Source organism: Mastigoproctus giganteus, chromosome 1 (assembly GCF_048544385.1).
Source record: "Mastigoproctus giganteus isolate SK-2022 chromosome 1, ASM4854438v1, whole genome shotgun sequence".
Lineage (NCBI taxonomy): Eukaryota > Metazoa > Arthropoda > Arachnida > Uropygi > Thelyphonidae > Mastigoproctus > Mastigoproctus giganteus.
This window is the reverse complement of record NC_143575.1, coordinates 146,622,871-146,640,530: the sequence shown is the minus strand read 5'-3', so window position 1 is coordinate 146,640,530 and position 17,660 is coordinate 146,622,871. Positions and strand designations below refer to the sequence as shown.

Genomic DNA, 17,660 nt, shown 5'->3' with positions numbered 1-17,660 from the left:
CCGCTCAACGAATTTATAGAGAACTCATCCCAGACAGGCATGTACTGGACCACCATTTGTTTGCGTGTGTGCATCAAAATTTGTGCAATAATGGGTCATTTAGAGGTAACAGGAGTAGTGTGGGCAGACCACGTTCAACGCGAACTCCCACCATGGAAGAGTGTGTTGAATGCCGTCCAGAATAATCCTACTACCAGCACACGTGCCGTTGCCTCTGCCTTAGGAGTGTCTCATTGCAGTGTACAGCGTGTCTGGCACGATGATTCCTTACACCCCTTTCATCTCCAAAGGGTTCAGTTACTGCTCCCCCAAGATCATCCTGCACATGTGGCTTTTGCGCAGTAGTTTCTCCAAGAAAGTGTTCAAGGCTTGAATTTTCTAGAGTAGGTTTTGTTCATAGATGAGGCTTATTTCACTCGGGAAGGCTTATTCAATCAGCACAATGCTCATGTGTGGGCTCACGACAACACACACAGTGTGCACCCCCATGCGGCACAACATCGCTTTGCAATAAATGTGTGGGCAGGTATGGTCGGTGACTGCTTAGTCAACCCATACCTGTTACCATCCTGCATGAACTCTGCTAAATATCGGATCTTTAATGAACAAGTTCTACCAGGGTTACTTGACCAGTAAATGTGAGACAACATTTGGTTTCAACATGACAGGGTGCTTGCATATTATGGAAGGTGTGCTCGTGACCATTTGAACAGGCATTTTGGGCGTCGATGGATTGGCCGTGGTGGACCCGTTGCCTGGCCCCCACGCTCACCTGATTTATCAAGCCTTGATTTCTTTCTGTGGGGAGGGGGGCCCTTCAAATCTATCGTGTATGAATCGCCTGTGGAGACGGAAATGGATCTCATAGCAAGACTTGTCTGCACGGCTGCTACTGTCAAAGAAACTCCAGGTGTGTTCGACCGTGTCCGCCAATCCATGCTGCATTGGTGTCACGCATGCAACGTGTCTCATGGTGGCACCTTCGAGCATCTGTTGTAACATCATGAAATGCATCCATCTCTTGCTCCATTGTTAATATTATGTCAAATAAATGTTTACCACTAATTACTGTCTTGTCATTTCAGCTTCTTGTACCTCTGCTACTACTTTCTCGTGACGTTTCCTGTTACGAGTTCGTTTGCGATTCACATTCCTTTAGATGTTACCTACCTCCCCTAAACGTTTGTACCAATAGTTTTGAGACACCTGTACAATATTTGTGGGTTGTTTTTCCCAAGTGTAAGTAAGACCTTGCATTTAGCAGCATTAAAACATGGCTACCACTTCTATGACCATCTTTGAAGACCGTTCAAGTCATCAAAAAGAAGCGCTGCTTGGCACTGATCATTAACAACTCTGCCAATCTTTACATCATGCCTTCTATCCCTTCATTGAAGTCACTGACGTAGCTGTGGTCAGGAGTGCAAGTGCAGTAGCACGCGCTCTTTGAGCGGACCAGGGTTCAAGCCCGTGACGACTAAATATACGATTAACGTTTGTATTGATGATTTATTGTAAACCAAATCAAATGCTTTGCTAATATCAAATGACAAATAAACTATGTCAAAATTATTCCCTCAATCCAGCTCATGAGTAACTCTGTCAAAATAGCCTACTAAGTTAGTTAAGTATGATTTACCCTTAATCAAGACATGTTGTGTGTCCTTCAGAATGCCACATCTATCTAAATATCCCTGGATCACACTCAATCATTGATTGAGATTTTTATAATAAGATTTTTCCTACCACTGAAGTCAGACTAACTGGTCTGTAGTTACCAACTTCACTCACAACCACTATTATGTATCAGCAATACATTGGCACTTCTCCAAACTAAAGGAATCTCCCTTGAATCTAAAGATGCCCTTATAATTAACTTCAATGGTTCAATACACTCCCTCGTGCTCCCCCTCAAAACTACAGGGTATATGACATCAACTCGGAAAGCTTACTTGCTTTTATGCTCAAAAGTTTTCCTAATAAACAATCATCTGTATATGACATCATTAATTTCATATGGCTCAGCCTCTTCTCGACATAAAGGGTCTTTCATCAGTAAATACAAATGCAAAGTACCTGTTCAATTCATTCGCAACATCAGCTGGATTGTCTAAGACTTTCCCAACCCAGTGCACAAGGGTCCAATCTGATTCGCTTTTTTCTTCCTTGTATTCACATACATGAAAAATTCCTTGTCTCCATTCTTTGCTCTGTTGGCAAATGCTTTCTCATACACTGCCTTGGCCTCCCTAACCTTATTTGTGGTACATTATATATTTTATTTATTATGCCCCCCAAGGCAATGAGCCCATATACACTAAAAACAATTACAAAATTTCCATAAAGCCTTAAATAATATTTACAATATTAATTTCAATTAATCATCTCTATTTAAAAAATTTGTTTGAGCAATTTCAACATATATACAGTGCCACCGATTTCTGTTCTGAACCTCATACAGGTACACCGTGCTTTGCTTCGTCCAGTAACAGAATAGTCTAGGGCACAGCTCTGTGTATGTGTGTGTGAGAACATAATATGGACAGTGAAGCATGACATGAATGCCAGTCTCCATCTACCTGCAAAAACAAAAAAGGACCAAGCTGAATTGATTTAGCCTAGACTTAGGCCATGCCCAACAGGCATACAAATTGAATTGCAACCCCAATTCACAAAGGAGGATCAAAGGCTGACACAAGTAATTATAGACCTGTTAGTTTAACTTCGGTTCCAGGAAAATTAATGGAGGCACTGGTTAAAGAAGCACTGCAGGATCATCTAGACAAGAATTCAGTTACAGCTCAGACACAGCATGGTTTTGTTAAGGGCAGGTCTTGTCTTACCAATTTGATTGGATACTATGATGTAGTCACAAAAGAACTGGATGCAGGGAATAACTTTGATATTATATATTTGGATCTTAGAAAGGCTTTTGATACTGTTGCGCATGGAAGACTGCTGCACAAATTGGAGCAGTATGGCATTGGAGGCAAATTGCTGCTATGGATAAAGGGATGGTTGAGTGGCAGAAGACAGAGAGTGGTAATCAATGGACACCTCAACGTGGACTAATGTTATTAGTGGAGTTCCTCAGGGTTCAGTGTTGGGTCCATTGTTGTTTTCTGTATTTATAAATGATATTGATGATGGTATATCAAGCTTAATGTCCAAGTTTGCCGACGATACAAAGGTTGGCAGGGTTGTTAAGGACACTACTGATGATATGCTGCTGCAACAGGATCTGGAAAGGTGGAGCAGATGGGCTGAGAGGTGGCTGTTGTTTGTTATTTGGTTTTCAGGAGCATTAGCAACTAAGGCCATATTGCTCCGGGAATATGCGGTGGTCATTCCCTGACCTTTCCGCATCCTCCGTATTTGGTGGTGACAGGCTCGAACCCCGGTCTAATCAAGAAGCATGTGCTATGCACTGCTGCTCCTTCCCACCTGGCTACAGAGGCGCCTGAAAGGTGGCAAATGAAGTTAACATTGACAAATGTAAAGTACTACATATGGGAAACAGTAACACCAGATCAACGTATCAACTCTGTGGTACTACGCTGACAGTGGTAGAGAATGAAAAGGACCTGGGGGTAATTGTGCAGGCAGATATGAAGTTCTCTGAGCAGTGCAGACGAGCTGCAAGAGTAGCTCATGGTGTCTTGTCAATGATATACAGGAATTTTTCTAGCAGGGATAGGGATGTGATTATTCCCTTGTATAAGGCATTGGTCAGGCCACACCTTAAGTACTGTATACAGGTCTGGAGGCCTCATTTCAAGAAGGATGTAGAGCTGCTGGAACGAGTACAGAGAAGGGCAACAAGATTAGTGAATGGAACAAAGGGTTGCTCTTACGAAGAAAGGCTTAAGTTTTGCAAATTACAGAGTCTGGACACTAGGCATCGGCGAGGTGATCTGATAGAGGTGTATAAGGCTTTGAATGGCTTGAGCATACTCAATGCCGATGGGATTCTTCCTCTTGCTCAGAATAATCACCTGAGAGGGCATAAATTCAAATTGAGGAAGGACGGATGTCGGATAGATGTGCGGAAATTTGCCTTTAGCCAGCGGGCAGTTGGTTTGTGGAATAGACTTCCATCACTTGTTGTTGAAGTAGTAGCCTAAACAAATTTAAGGCTCAGCTGGACAGGTATTTCGAATGAACGGAGGGGTGAAATGGGAGTAGTGGTTGTGTTTTTGTTTTTTGGCTGATGCTGAATAAGCTTGCTTTCTTGCATCATATGCCTCTACTAATGCTAATGCAATCAGGGTCTAATCCTGTAAATCACAGCAGAGATGGATGGCAGGAATAAAAACGTTTCTGCACCTTTCTCAGAGCCGTTCCAACGATTCTGCCATATAGTTACAAGCTCATCACAAACTCTTCTCCGACCTATGGCCTCACTAGAAAAGTGAGGCCATAGGTCTCCTCCCCTCCCACCTTTCGGGCAGGACCGCACCTAACATCTCTACACGGATACCCTGCCTCAGGCAATACATAAGTCCAGCACAAATGACCAACAGATCAGTAGGCAATTTATCAGACCAAACTGAATAGCATCTGTAGATACAGTGCAAGTATGGGTAATACCCAGAGGAGCAAATCTCTGGGCCAAAAGAAGATTTCTTCACTATTGAGTTTTCAGCCTTCATAAACCAAGCTCCGGCAGCATAAGTGATTATGGAGACAAAAACACTTGCATATAATAAATTTAAACGTTAGCCCTTAATTCCCCATTTCACCATAGTAACCCTCTGAAGCTTGGTATACAATAATTTAATCCTCTGTTCCAAATATTCAACATGCATTTAAAAAAAAGATTCTCCAGGTACAAACCAAATACCTCACACACCTTGCATACCTCAGGGAGACGTATCCACAGCTTAAAAGAGATGGCCTAATCAAACTCGGCTTACCCTTTAAAAGCATGACCACACGTTCCCCCCCCCTTGGGAAAAAAAAATAAAATAAAATAAAAAAAACTGTAGAAATTTCAAATCTGTAGCTTGTATAAATTTGACCAGTTTAGGAATTCCTGAAGTATTATCATCTAGCATTATCATCATTTGTTTTTTGAGAACGGCCTGCAACAATTAAAACTACGTCATCGGCACAGCAGATGACACAAGTGTCACCCATATCATGCTCCAAAAATTCATCCAAAACTATTTTCCACATAAGGCCCGAAGATCAAGCCCTGAGAACACTCACGCTCCACGACACAGAACTCTTCTTTCCAATGGGACCAGACCATTACCCTGTGGTCAGAAAAGTAGTCTTTAGAGATGTTAAAGAAATCTTTGGAACAGAGGGCAGTTCTAGCCTTGCATAGGATATTACCACAGGGCATCAAATGCACCCCTAAAGTCCATGAATAAACTGAGCACATATCGCCACAACAACTCCTGAACTGTTGTAATTAATTTTCTGATTGCATTCTCAGTAGAAGATGACAAGCCCAAGGATTCATATCTTGTCTTAGGATGTTCAGTCTCTCGTACACTTTGCCCAAAATTGGCAAAACAGAAATTGAGCAATATGACATTGGAGAGACCACTGAATGAACCAGACTCTTAAAGATTACTTTGAAAAACAGCAATTTTCTAAATCTTAGGAAAAATGCCAGTCATAAGATATGACTTATGTATCCAACAAGATCAGTGGAAACTTCAAGTAAAAGTGCTTAATAACACAAGTCTCTAGGAAATCAATCCCCAGAGCCTTCCCATCTTTAACTAAATCATGGCTACATTAAGTTTCACAAGAAAGGCACTTCCCTTTCTTCAAAGAAATGTTCGTTGTTCTCTTTTAAAATTTTATTTTGTACACTATTATTTACAGTGTTATAGTCTTTTAAAAATAATTCTGACATGACCTCAGACAGATTTGGCCCATTTAATAGTGTCCTACTGGCTCTCATTTAGAACACTAGGTGATTTCATCAAGGTGAATCCTATCAGTAATAATTTTATAAATGGAACCCCAAGGATCTAAGTTCCTGGCATGCTCCATGAAAGACTGCCATGCTTGATGCTTAAACATCTTTATTTTTCTAGAACATTCCTTTCTTAACTCAATGTAATTCCTTTCCAACTCAGCCACATCAGGATTGGCTATCCTTCTAGAGCACTGAAAGCTCTTCCTTGAAGATCAAACCCTTTCCTAAGATGGGATCCCAACATGGAACAGACCTGACAGGTTTCCTCTTCTTCCTCATTGAGACTCTACTAGCCTCTTGAAGTACTTCTGTTATTATGTTGGCTTTCTGTGAAGCAGAAGTAAATTCCCAACCACCAATTTGATTAATATGATTCCCCACCAAATTATCAAAAATTTCCCAATTAACAGTCTTAATAGCAAACCCGCCAGTATCCAACCAGATCCTAAGAGTGCCAGCCACACAACAATTATATGAGATGCCTCTATGGTCACTAATCACAATAGCATTTTGGACCCTAAATTTGTAATCTGTGGTACCATTACACATCAACTTGTACCTTGTAGGCTTCAGTACTTTTCATTGCTCTATAACTGTCCCATGCTATCTTTTTCTGCTCTATCTGACCAGCCAGCTCTGCAGTCATCCATTTCAGCATCCTCCTCCTGCAGTATTTTCTTAAAGGTATGTATGCATTCAAGGCTTCTGTGTTCCAATTTTTGCTTTAAAAGTATTCCAATAATTCAAATGTATTTACCATCCCTCGACAATCCACCCAGTTCACAGATGCGATATAGAACCTTACACTGTCAAATTCCCCTCTTTTGAAGTTAAACACATGCCTTTACCTTTATTTACAGCAACGTCTTTCTTCATCTTGCAGCTGACGATTGCATGATCACTTCCTGACAATGGTCCTGTACCTTAAGCACTGTGATATCATCTGAATCGTTAGTAATCATGACATCAAGAATATTCTCACCTCTAGTACTTTCTCTAATATGCTGGTACAAATAATAATCACCCAGCTTATTTAAAAAAAGCTTTTCCATTCATGAGTTTCCCTCCCATTTATTCCAGGGCAGATTAAAGTCACCCATAATAAGACATTCACATTTGCTTGCACATCCCATCTGCATGTAAAGATTTTTGTCATATTCTTTACAATCTTCTGGTCTGTAGATTACTCCCACTCTCATTGTTCCTTTGCTTCCAACTAACTTGCACTGCACTGATTCTATGCTGGCAGGCATAACTTCAGACTCAGCAAAAACTCTTTTTGTGCTAAGGCTGCTTTTGATAAACCCCTCCTATCTTTCTTAAATACATTATACATACCACAGTGGAAATCATTGTCACCAATTTCAGGGTGGAACCACATTTCTATTAGCCCTATTATATATCAACATTATTTTTAATAACCAGGAGTTCAAATTTAGCCATTTTATTGATGACAACCGTGACTTGACTGTAGACACAGTTGAGACTAAGTAATCTTGTATAGTTTACTATCCTGACACACCCCTTGAAGTCATTTAGGTTTGTATCACAAGCTATACCTTCCCTCTCCTTTGAAACATTGCTACCCTCAGAACATCCTATCAACATCAGTTGTAGTGGCAACAAACAAGAATCCATGAGGCATGTACAAGCATTACTTTGACCAATATCATTAGATAAATGCGGATATAAATTACCCTTCTCCCCATAACTGGCAGTTTCCCTGAACCCTTAAGGTATCCTCAATGATACTGATGAAAATCCTGGCATCACCTTTGTTCAAATGAATACCATCTGTACAAAACCAATTCCTACTACCTACAAATGCAGGCCATGCTGATAAAGATTTCCCCCTAGGGCCTTGCAGATTCCCTCAAGCCTCGAGTTAATCCACAAGGCTTTCAAGCATATAATCCCTCCTATCTCCTATATGCATTCCATTGATGGAGTCCAAATTGCATGAAATATCATTATAAACAGACAAAAACCAACCACAACAATGTAACCAATAATGTGAAACAAAAATAAATACAACAGACTGATTAATGTGCTCCATCTCATCAGAAAGCCACAAAGCTAATAAATCCAAGAAGTCACTGCATTTTGAACATTAAAGAAATAAATGCATCAATGACCTGACAGACATAATGTAACCTGATATCACAATAGCCTTCATTCTTGTTTTTAAACTCATACTCCAGATGATATCACCCCCATCCCGATTAGAAGCTTTTGTGTGCACAACCCGTACACCAGCACATGGAAGCCCTGAATACAGGGCATCCACTTAATTCCGGGGAAACCTTTGATTTTATGCAAAAAAAAACTAAGCTCATTCAGAACCAGCACATCGAAATTCATATAGAAACACCAAGAAATGCATATAAACTGAACCCCTTGAAAGTTTGCTGCACAGTACAATTTACTGGTACTTAAAAAAAAAAAAAAAACCTCTGCATCTTTTAGAGATGTACTGTACCCACCTTAATTCCAAAGTAACTACAATGAATATTAAAAACAAAGTACTAAAAAAAAAAAAAAAAAAAAAAAATTCACTGAGAAAAATCAATTTTAAAACAGATCTGGAAGTTATCCTTGTCTGTTTAGTATTGACCGACTAAAAATTCAGAATAGGCTGTGCCCTCCCTACCTCCAGAAAAACTGTTTGGGGACCTGACAGATCCCTTTATGAATCAAACCAGACTATCTTGTACCCTCCCACATTGCTTTAGAGCAATGAACTTCCTGTTCTTCTGTAGAAAATGTACCCCTTCAAAAACAATCTAGTCAACTTAGATGAATGCTACGAAAGCTATATTACTTTACTTACATCTTTTGCCAACCCACAAACATTTAAAAAAAAAAAAAAAAAAAAAACCATGGGGGGGGCAGCATTATGATACTAAAAATAGATAAACAATACTGAAAGTCTCTTTATAATTATCCTGTTCTTCTGTATAAAATATATCCCATCAAAAAAAAAAAAAAATTCCTGGTCATCTTAAATGAATGCTCGAAAGCTTTATTACTTTACTTACATCTTTTGCCAACCCACAAATATTAACGACATTAAAGAAAAAAAGGGGGGGGGGCTGCATTATGATACTAAAAGTAGATTAACAATACTGAAAGTCTATAAGTATCGCAACGACTCACATTCTTCAGTTTGTAAACACAATGTTGGTTCTCTGCCAATGGCGATACACAAACGAGAGTTGGTTCACTCTCCCCAAAATAATCCACTACTTTTATCAAGTTAAAAAAAAAAAAAAAAAATATATATATATATATATATATATATATATATATATATATATATATATATATATATATATATATATATATATATATATATATATATATATATTACTTCGCTCGCCCTTTTACTTCGTGATGCGTTGTATTTATAACCAAAACGTAATTTTACATTCCTACACATGGCCGTAAGGCCAACACCACTCATTCCTCAAAGTGTCCTGTAAAATCATTCAGTTGTAATGTCATACCAATTGTATATACAATATTTATTTTATTGTTATACATAAACGAAAATGTCCATTCATGCTGGGGTAACCGGGGGAAGAAAAGCTGTGAAAGTAAATAAACAGCCGAAGAATATGGGTCTTATAGGGAATATATCTTAGATATACCTTCTCCTATCCCAAGATAGAAGGTATATCTCCTATCTTGGGATAGGAGAATCGGAAAAGTGAATGTGAAACATTTCTCAACAATGTTTTTTTTTTTCTTCATGGGAATTATTGTGCTGGGAAAATGGAGAAAAAAAAAAATACTGAATAGTCTACAAAAAAATTATTACGATTACTCCCATTACAATTATTCTTTTAATGCATAGCCGTATAAGGCCCTCTTATCATGCTGCATTGAAACAAGAATCTGCGAGTTTCTATGAGGTTACACTTCGAACGGAACATAATTTAAATTGTGAACATACCGAATTAAGCAGTTTCACTTACACTAAATTATAGACCAATGATTATACTTATATTTTTATCTCAAAATGAACTATCAATGAATAATTCAAAAGAGTTGTAAAGATTATACAAGTCTTTGTGATAGTTCTACTTACCATTAGGTTCATAATAATGAATTTCATCCTTCTGAATCATTCCAGATCAATTAAAAGAAAGATGATCTAAGTACCAATACAAGTATAATAGCACACATATACAAGGAATATTATAAAAATAATAATAATAAATAAATAAAAACACTCAAAATGACATACTCGTTACTTACCCACACATGACAGTCAAATTAACCAAAGCAAAAATGCTATATAATGGGTACTCCCACAACAGCAAACTTCGTAATGTTAATACACCCACACAGTCTTCTGAAAATGTCACACTTGATATTAAATTTTCCAAAGTTAATATCCAATCTTTCGCTGTCTCTTCTTCCATGTTGCAAATATTCACACCGTCAAGAAAAACACTTTCTCTGCGTACCAATTCGATTACAAATACTTAAACCATGCGCTTCGTAAGTGCGCATCTTACATTTTAAAGGAGAGAAAACTCGTGGTTACATTTCATCGTTGCAGCAATCCTTGGTTCAGTAGTGACGTCGAAAACTGTTGTGCCACGTGATCTCACTTGCGCCATGTCAATTTACAAATTACAACACTGAAATAACTGAAGCGATGCCGAAATGCAAACACCCCTACCCAGTTTAGTTTCATACACGGGCGCGTTATACCCTGATGGGACACAAGGCAAAATGGAATTTGGGGGCCCCTTGTAAACAAAAAACTAATAAAGAACATTTTCAATTTCATTTTATTGTGACAACAAAACAAATTATATGCGATAAGAAAATTATATAATCCAGAAAAATAATTCTGAAATAACACATACACTTAAACTAATAAGTATTTTCATACTACTTTATATGGACTTTTTGGGCTGAGAAATTGTATATCAGTTCATTATAATCAATCCTGTTTGTGATATCAATCTCAATCTCAATACAGATTGTTGCCAAATTACTTAATTTTTCCTCTCCAAGTGAATTACTAATATAATTGTTAACTCTTTTAAGCACAGAACGGTCGTTCTACTGATGCCTTTGAATCAGGAATTGACAAAAATATTTTTTAAAATATGTTCACATTAGGAAAATTTGATATTAGTCCTCCTTGAATTGCTTTGTACATTAAAGAAGGTTTAAAATGTATGAAATGCGTTAATTCTTTAAAAACATTAGCGTCAATGTCGTCTGAATACGTATTTATTAAATTACAGTGGCGGACAAAAAAAAAAAAAAACTGCATCACTTGTAAATTTGCATATAATGTGTTTTGCGCTGCATTGTGAGTTGCAGAAATGTTCCAAATGCATTTGTTAGAGGGGATATATATCTCTGTGAATGAAATACAATAAAAATACTCAACCTGATATACCTAATTGCCATAAATATCTTCCCAAAGGGTAAAATGCGTAATTAATGGAATTATGAGAAATCATGCAAATGGCAATCCTGACAACCAAACATACGTTTTATTGCATTTACGTGTACAAACTGAAATAACATAATAGTATTGTGTACTGTAAATCAGCAAAATAAGTGCTCAATATTTTGTTGTTCCTAATCGAGCTGCAATTACAGCCTATGTAATTCCAAAAATTATGTAATTCCAGCGTTTGTAATTCCAGAGGAATTACAATTTGGAATTACAAAAGGTGGAATTACAGTTGGGCCAGTCCAACTGTAATTCCACCTTAAGGGAGAAAAACAAGAGAAAATATTGGTCTAAGTATGTTTTAAGCCTTGTGAGAAAAGAAGATAAACTCATCATTAAATCTAAATAGCATAAAACTTACCAATTTTGCTGTGTGGCAAGGTGCTGTTTAAAAATGCAGTTTTGGACGTCTGTGTGGTGATCCTTAATAACGGATTTCAGGCACTTCTCCAAGATAGCAGTGTAGGTTTCTGCATTCACCGTTCCGTTAATAAATTTAATTTGTACACCCCTTTGCTTTTATGCATCTCCAGACCATCTAACAGGAGGGGAACTTTACAGTCGGTGTTATGCAGTCAGGATGGTATGCCTCCGATTTTCGTCTTCTCACATATCGCTTCCTATCCGAGCCATGCAGGTTGAATTTTGTCTGGTGGACGGTGGGTGGAAAAGACTCGAGTTTGAATCCCGTCGATGACGCGAGGAATTTTAGTGAGTCTTTTTTCACTCCGTGGCTGAGTTAGTCGGTCTCAGGCGTAGATAACAAGGTTTTTGTTTTCCCCAGAAACGGATTTTTTCGACCAGCAAACAACAGGCAAATAGACCAGAGAACATACGCAATTTACAGACAAAATAAATACAGGGTGTCTCAAAAATATACGGCATAACTTCAAGAATGAGTTCCTCATATGTAGATAATAAAAATATTTCATATCAAAATAGTTCCAGAAATGCTTGGTTTCCGCGTTTTGAAGGTCTGTCTATGACACTTAACTGTTCTCACCTTATAGTAATTGTTCAAAATGTCCACCTTCTGCCTGAATACAGGACTCACATCGACATCTTATGGACTCGCGAAGACAATACCAAATTCCTGGCATGTTTCGTATTGTCTCACAACCTGCCACAATTCGATTGCGGGGAGTTTCCACATCAGCTACCGGAGTCGAATACACCAATGACTTTAAATGGCCCCCACAAGAAAAATCTCCTCCTCTACTTCAGGAGTCGTAGATCTTGGTCGTCCTCTGTCGGCAGCACGAGGTGTAATGGTTCCATGTTCACAAAGGCGGCGATGGATACCTTCAAACGTTTTCCTGTCTGGACATCTTCGTTCTGGGAACCTTTCGTGGTACAAACGAAGAGCCTCCAGAGCATTGCCGTCCGCCAAACCGTACATAAAGTGCATATCCGCTTGCTCCTGATTGAGTACATGGTCGGAATGGAAAACCACCAGATTCTGTCAGTACCTTGTGATGAAGGAAATCACCTGGGGGAGATAAGACATTCCGGTTACTAACTCGGGAACCAAGCATTTCCGGAACTACGTTGATATAAAATATTTTTATTGTCTACATATGAGGAACTCATTCCTCTGAAGTTATGCCGCGTATTTTTGATACACCCTGTATATGGGTAGATGTAATCATTTATGGGGGACTCTAATATCATAATTTTTTTTTTTTTTTTTTTTTTTTTTTGCAGTTTGAATTTCGATTTGTAGAAAAGATGACAGTGTCCCATTGCTCTTTTGTCCAACAGAAGCTTCTTCTTGGGCCGATAGGCATGCAGACTACATTCCGAAAGCCGTCTTTGGGTAGTTCGTGAACTTGTTTCAACACCATCTCAAAGTCCAGTTTTAGATCAGGAGCACTAGCATGGCGATTACGAAGTTTCAAATATCGATCTTGGGGGACGTAGTCACTCTCTTACAGCCTGATCCAGGTCTTCTCTTCAAATCACCGGTTTCACGCTTTATTTTCAACACCCGGGATACCGTTGACTCATGGTAGCCTATTTTATCAGTTATAGCACGCATAGAAAGCCCTTCCTGGGACAGAGCAACAGCTACACTTTTTTTTTCTTAGTGTCAACTGAACATATCGAGTCATGTGTTCCACCTCCGCAAAACAGGATACTAATGAGCATGTATACCCTTCCAACGCCGTATTTATAGAAACGACTGATGCAATACCTTACAATTATTGTCTGATGCAATAGAAGCATCTGAAGTAATATCTTTGCTTTGCGATAAACAAAATGACTGTAACCAAACAATATCTTATACGTTTCACTACAAATGTTACTTTTTTTTTAAGGTGATGTAGTTTTTTGTACGCCACTGTATATAATGACAATGATTTTAAGAGATTTATAGCGTTTTGTAAATTCGAATCTTTATTTTGAAGATTTTCAAATTCATTGGCAAAAATATTTTTCTCTTCCACTTTCAATTATTATCAAAGTCTGCGATAATAAGGTTATGATAATAATTTCGATTATTATCATAACCTGTGATACTTTAGCTGCATTCCGCTAGTTCCGGATAAGTGGTCACCTGCATTCTACTGAGGATTGATTCAGCCTTTTGATAACGATTTTGACATTAATCCTGCTTGTGATGTATGGCAGCAATATAATTTTTTTCCCGCAGGCGCTGTTCCAAACCTTATGAACAGGTGTATCAGTTGTAGAAGTTGTTTTAGTGTCGACATGCCTCAGAAATTGGACCCACGGTTGGACGGTTACGTAACCGCACTTTCCAAAGAAGTGTACTGTTATACGAAAATTATTGATAGGTGCAAGTAGAAAAATTTTAGTGTATCGAAGTTCGGTATCCATAAGGTTTCGAATTGCAAAGGAAAATTCCGCGAAGCTGCTGCAAGTTGGCGGAAAACACCGAATAAACTGCAACTTGCTACAAGTCGAACGAGGGAGGTACTACGAAAAGTGCAGTTGCTCGTTGTCGGTGAAAATCCATAAACCCAAAGAGCTATAGTGTCATGTGTGGGAACATCCCAGTCAACCGTTTTTCGCTTAATCAACGAAAATTTGCAACTGGAGAAGAAGCACAAACCCTCGTACACCACCGGAGCAAGGCATATTGCAGACTGACAGGTCATTGCTCGAAAACTATACGAAAAATATCTGGCAGCTGAAAGGTGGAAATTCGTAGAAACATTGGACGAAGCGTGGGTGTACCTCTCTCCTACTGCAACAAAATTCGGGCAATTTATTACCGTCCACGGGTGACAAGGCCTTTCCAACATGGGCGCATCAGTGCAAGGAAAGTTTTGGACGAGGTTTTATGGTTGTAGCCGGTTTTTGTTATAACGGCAATGAGTTGCGTAGAGGCGCCAAAAAAGTGAAGGTCAACTCAGTGTATTACCACACTGGAGTTCTACAGACATTGTTTGAACGTGAAATACCCAAATTGTGCGGTTCTGACGCTGAAAAGGTCTGGATGCACCAGGATAAGGCGTGCAGCCACAGTCATGTTCCACCCGTGCTTTTTTGCGGAGAATGGAAGCGGTGACAGGTATTTTGTTACCGTTTACAACTACGTACATGTGTTAATCTGCCTTTTCGAAATACATTGATTCACAAACTAAATACTGCACCAGATATGCGAATTCGATTATCCAATATTGAACCAAATTTTGAAAGGATATTAGAATCCAAAAAGCAAAAGCATACTTCTCATTAAACCTAGCTAAAGTTTTATCAAAGATTCTCACACTATATGAAAAATATAAATATGAAACAAAGACAAATCATAAAAGGTAGTTTACTTATTACAGGATTTTTTTTTTTTTTTTTTTCATTTTAATGTTTTCTACTTTTTAGGAATGAAATAAAATTGAATGTTAACTTTTAAAACTGTTACTTTTCAATCTCATTTATATAAATAAAAGTTTGTGAAAATGTATTGCATTTATTTCAATTTTTTTTTTGAATTAAAAGTTTATCGAGAAGATAAACTTTTATCGAATATATTTATCGAGAAGAGGCAACGAATGATTCAATTCTACGGCCTTTGCTAAGAAATGATGCTAAGCACTACTTCATATTTAACCCCAGGGGCTCACATCTGGTGAGTATGGGCTTGGCACACCCAGGGTCCTGAGCTGAATATCACCATTCTTCTGTTTCTTGATGATTCCCTTTTGATTCTCTCTCTCTCTCTCTCTCTCTCTCTCTCTCTCTCTCTCTCTCTCTCTCTCTCTCTCTCTAGGGTAACTCGGGAATTTTTTTTTTTTGGCTGGTGCAGCATAAGCCTCAGGCTTCCTTGCACCATAATAATAATAATAATTCTCAGAAAATCAATCCAATATCGATAAACTTCCTAGGAGAAACGATGGCGACAGGGAGTACCATCATTAAGGTCGAAAACATTACAACCAGGCCAATCCCCATCAGAAGAGGAATCGTTTAGGGAGATGCCCTGAGCCCATTGTGGTTCTGTCTAGCACTTCACCCGCTATCTACCATGCTCAACAGTAGAAAGTACGGATATAACCTCAAAGAAGGAAGGAAGAACCTGTACACCCTCACCCACCTGAGGTATATGGATGACATCAAGCTCTACGCGGGAACTGAAAGCACCTTCAGCAACTACTCCAGATCACCGAAGAATTCAGCAAGTATATTAGGATGGAATTTGGTCTAGGCAACTGCAAGACCCACGGACTCAGGGAAAATTAGTCAACCGAAACTACCAGCTGCAGAGTGGTAAATAGATCGAAGCCATGGCAGGGGGAGAGGCCTACAAATACTTGGGAATGATGCAGGCTCAGCAGTTACAGCACAAGGAAATTAAGGCCTGCCTGACCAAAAAATACCATCAGAGACTCAGAAGCCTGCTGAAAGCAAAGCTGAACGGAGGGAACACAGTTAAAGCCATAAACACCTATGCAGTCCCAGTGCTAACATACTCCTTCGGGGTTATAGATTGGACTAACACTGGGCTGGAGAATATCATGAGAAAGACAAGCACAGTGATGACCAAGAGCTGCCAACACCACCCGAGAGCTGCCGTGGAGTGACTGACAATTTCCCGGGAAGAAGGAGGAAGGCGCCTGATAGACCTCATTGAGCAACAGAAGACAGCGATAGTTAACCTGAAGGATTACTTCCAGAAACATACAGCAGCACTCCACCAGGCCATAAGGAAGATAGACAAGCGGTATACCCACTCAACCTAAGCAAGGAGTCCCCCCCCCAACCAGGAGATAAAAACGAAGCTATAAAGATGAGCAGAGAAGACACTCCATGGCAGACACTACAATGGTCTAAATCAGGGTCACAGAGATAAAATTGCTTCCAATGCATGGCTCACGAGCGGTATGCTCTTCCCCGAGACTAAAGGATCCATGCTCGCCATCTAAGACCAGGTAATCAACACCAGGAGCTATAGAAAATACATCCCCAAGGAGCCCAGAGTGTTAGATGACACATGTCGACGATGCCACCTGGCCTCAGAAACGATCCAACATATCACGGCACTATGCAAGGTGATCACCCAGACTGAGTACACTCATAGACACGACCAGATAGCCAGGATAATACACCAGAAACTAGCAAGGAAATACCAGTTGATCGAAGAAAGTGTACCGTACTACAAGTACGAATCCCAGGCAGTACTAGAGACCCCAACCCACAAGCTGTACTGGGACCAAGCCATAATAAGGGATAGGAAAATCCCGCACAACAGACCGGACATAACCCTTGTGGACAAGAAGGAAAAGGCTACCTATCTGATTGACATAGCAGTACCCAACACTGGCAACCTGCAAAAAACCCATGGGGAAAAATCAGGAAGTACACGAACCTAAGACAGGAGATCAAAGAGATGTGGCATATGCAACAAGTAACGACCATCCCGATCATCGTGTCAACCACAGGTATGGTGCCAAAGACCCTACATAACAGCCTAGCAGCAATAGGTCTCCCAGCGAATACCTACAAGGAACTCCAGAAAGTCGCAATCCTGAACACCTGTAGGATGTCTGTTATTGGGGGAATTGACAAGTTTATGTGCATGTAAGTGGAAAGAAGGTGGTGAGTGTCTTAAGCCATATGCGGAAGGACCTGAAATGAAAGGAAATAGAACCAAAGAATCGGCAATATGAGCTTTGGGTACTTGAGAAATTTTATGATGAAATACGCCACTTGTAATCTTTCAAAGCGCACGTTTGGCGTATGCGCTATAGGTTGGCCACCCCTGGCCTACCGTAT

The 17,660-nt window shown here is 39.3% G+C and overlaps 1 protein-coding gene across 5 annotated transcripts in view; it reads right to left on the bottom strand.

Annotated features, from left to right (window-relative positions):
* The window catches only part of LOC150091181 (uncharacterized), a 210,898-nt gene extending 200,428 nt beyond the window's left edge, over positions 1-10,470 (bottom strand). For 3 of the 5 annotated variants that reach the window (XM_090382576.1, XM_090382584.1, XM_090382593.1), the window contains exon 1: positions 10,199-10,470. In XM_090382576.1, the coding sequence (XP_090238702.1) occupies positions 10,199-10,365 (167 nt within the window). In that variant the 5' untranslated portion in view covers positions 10,366-10,470. The remainder of the gene's footprint in view (positions 1-10,198) is intronic. The other 2 variants (XM_090382602.1, XM_090382610.1) reach the window with 2 other exon arrangements.
* Between the last annotated feature and the right edge of the window lie 7,190 nt (positions 10,471-17,660).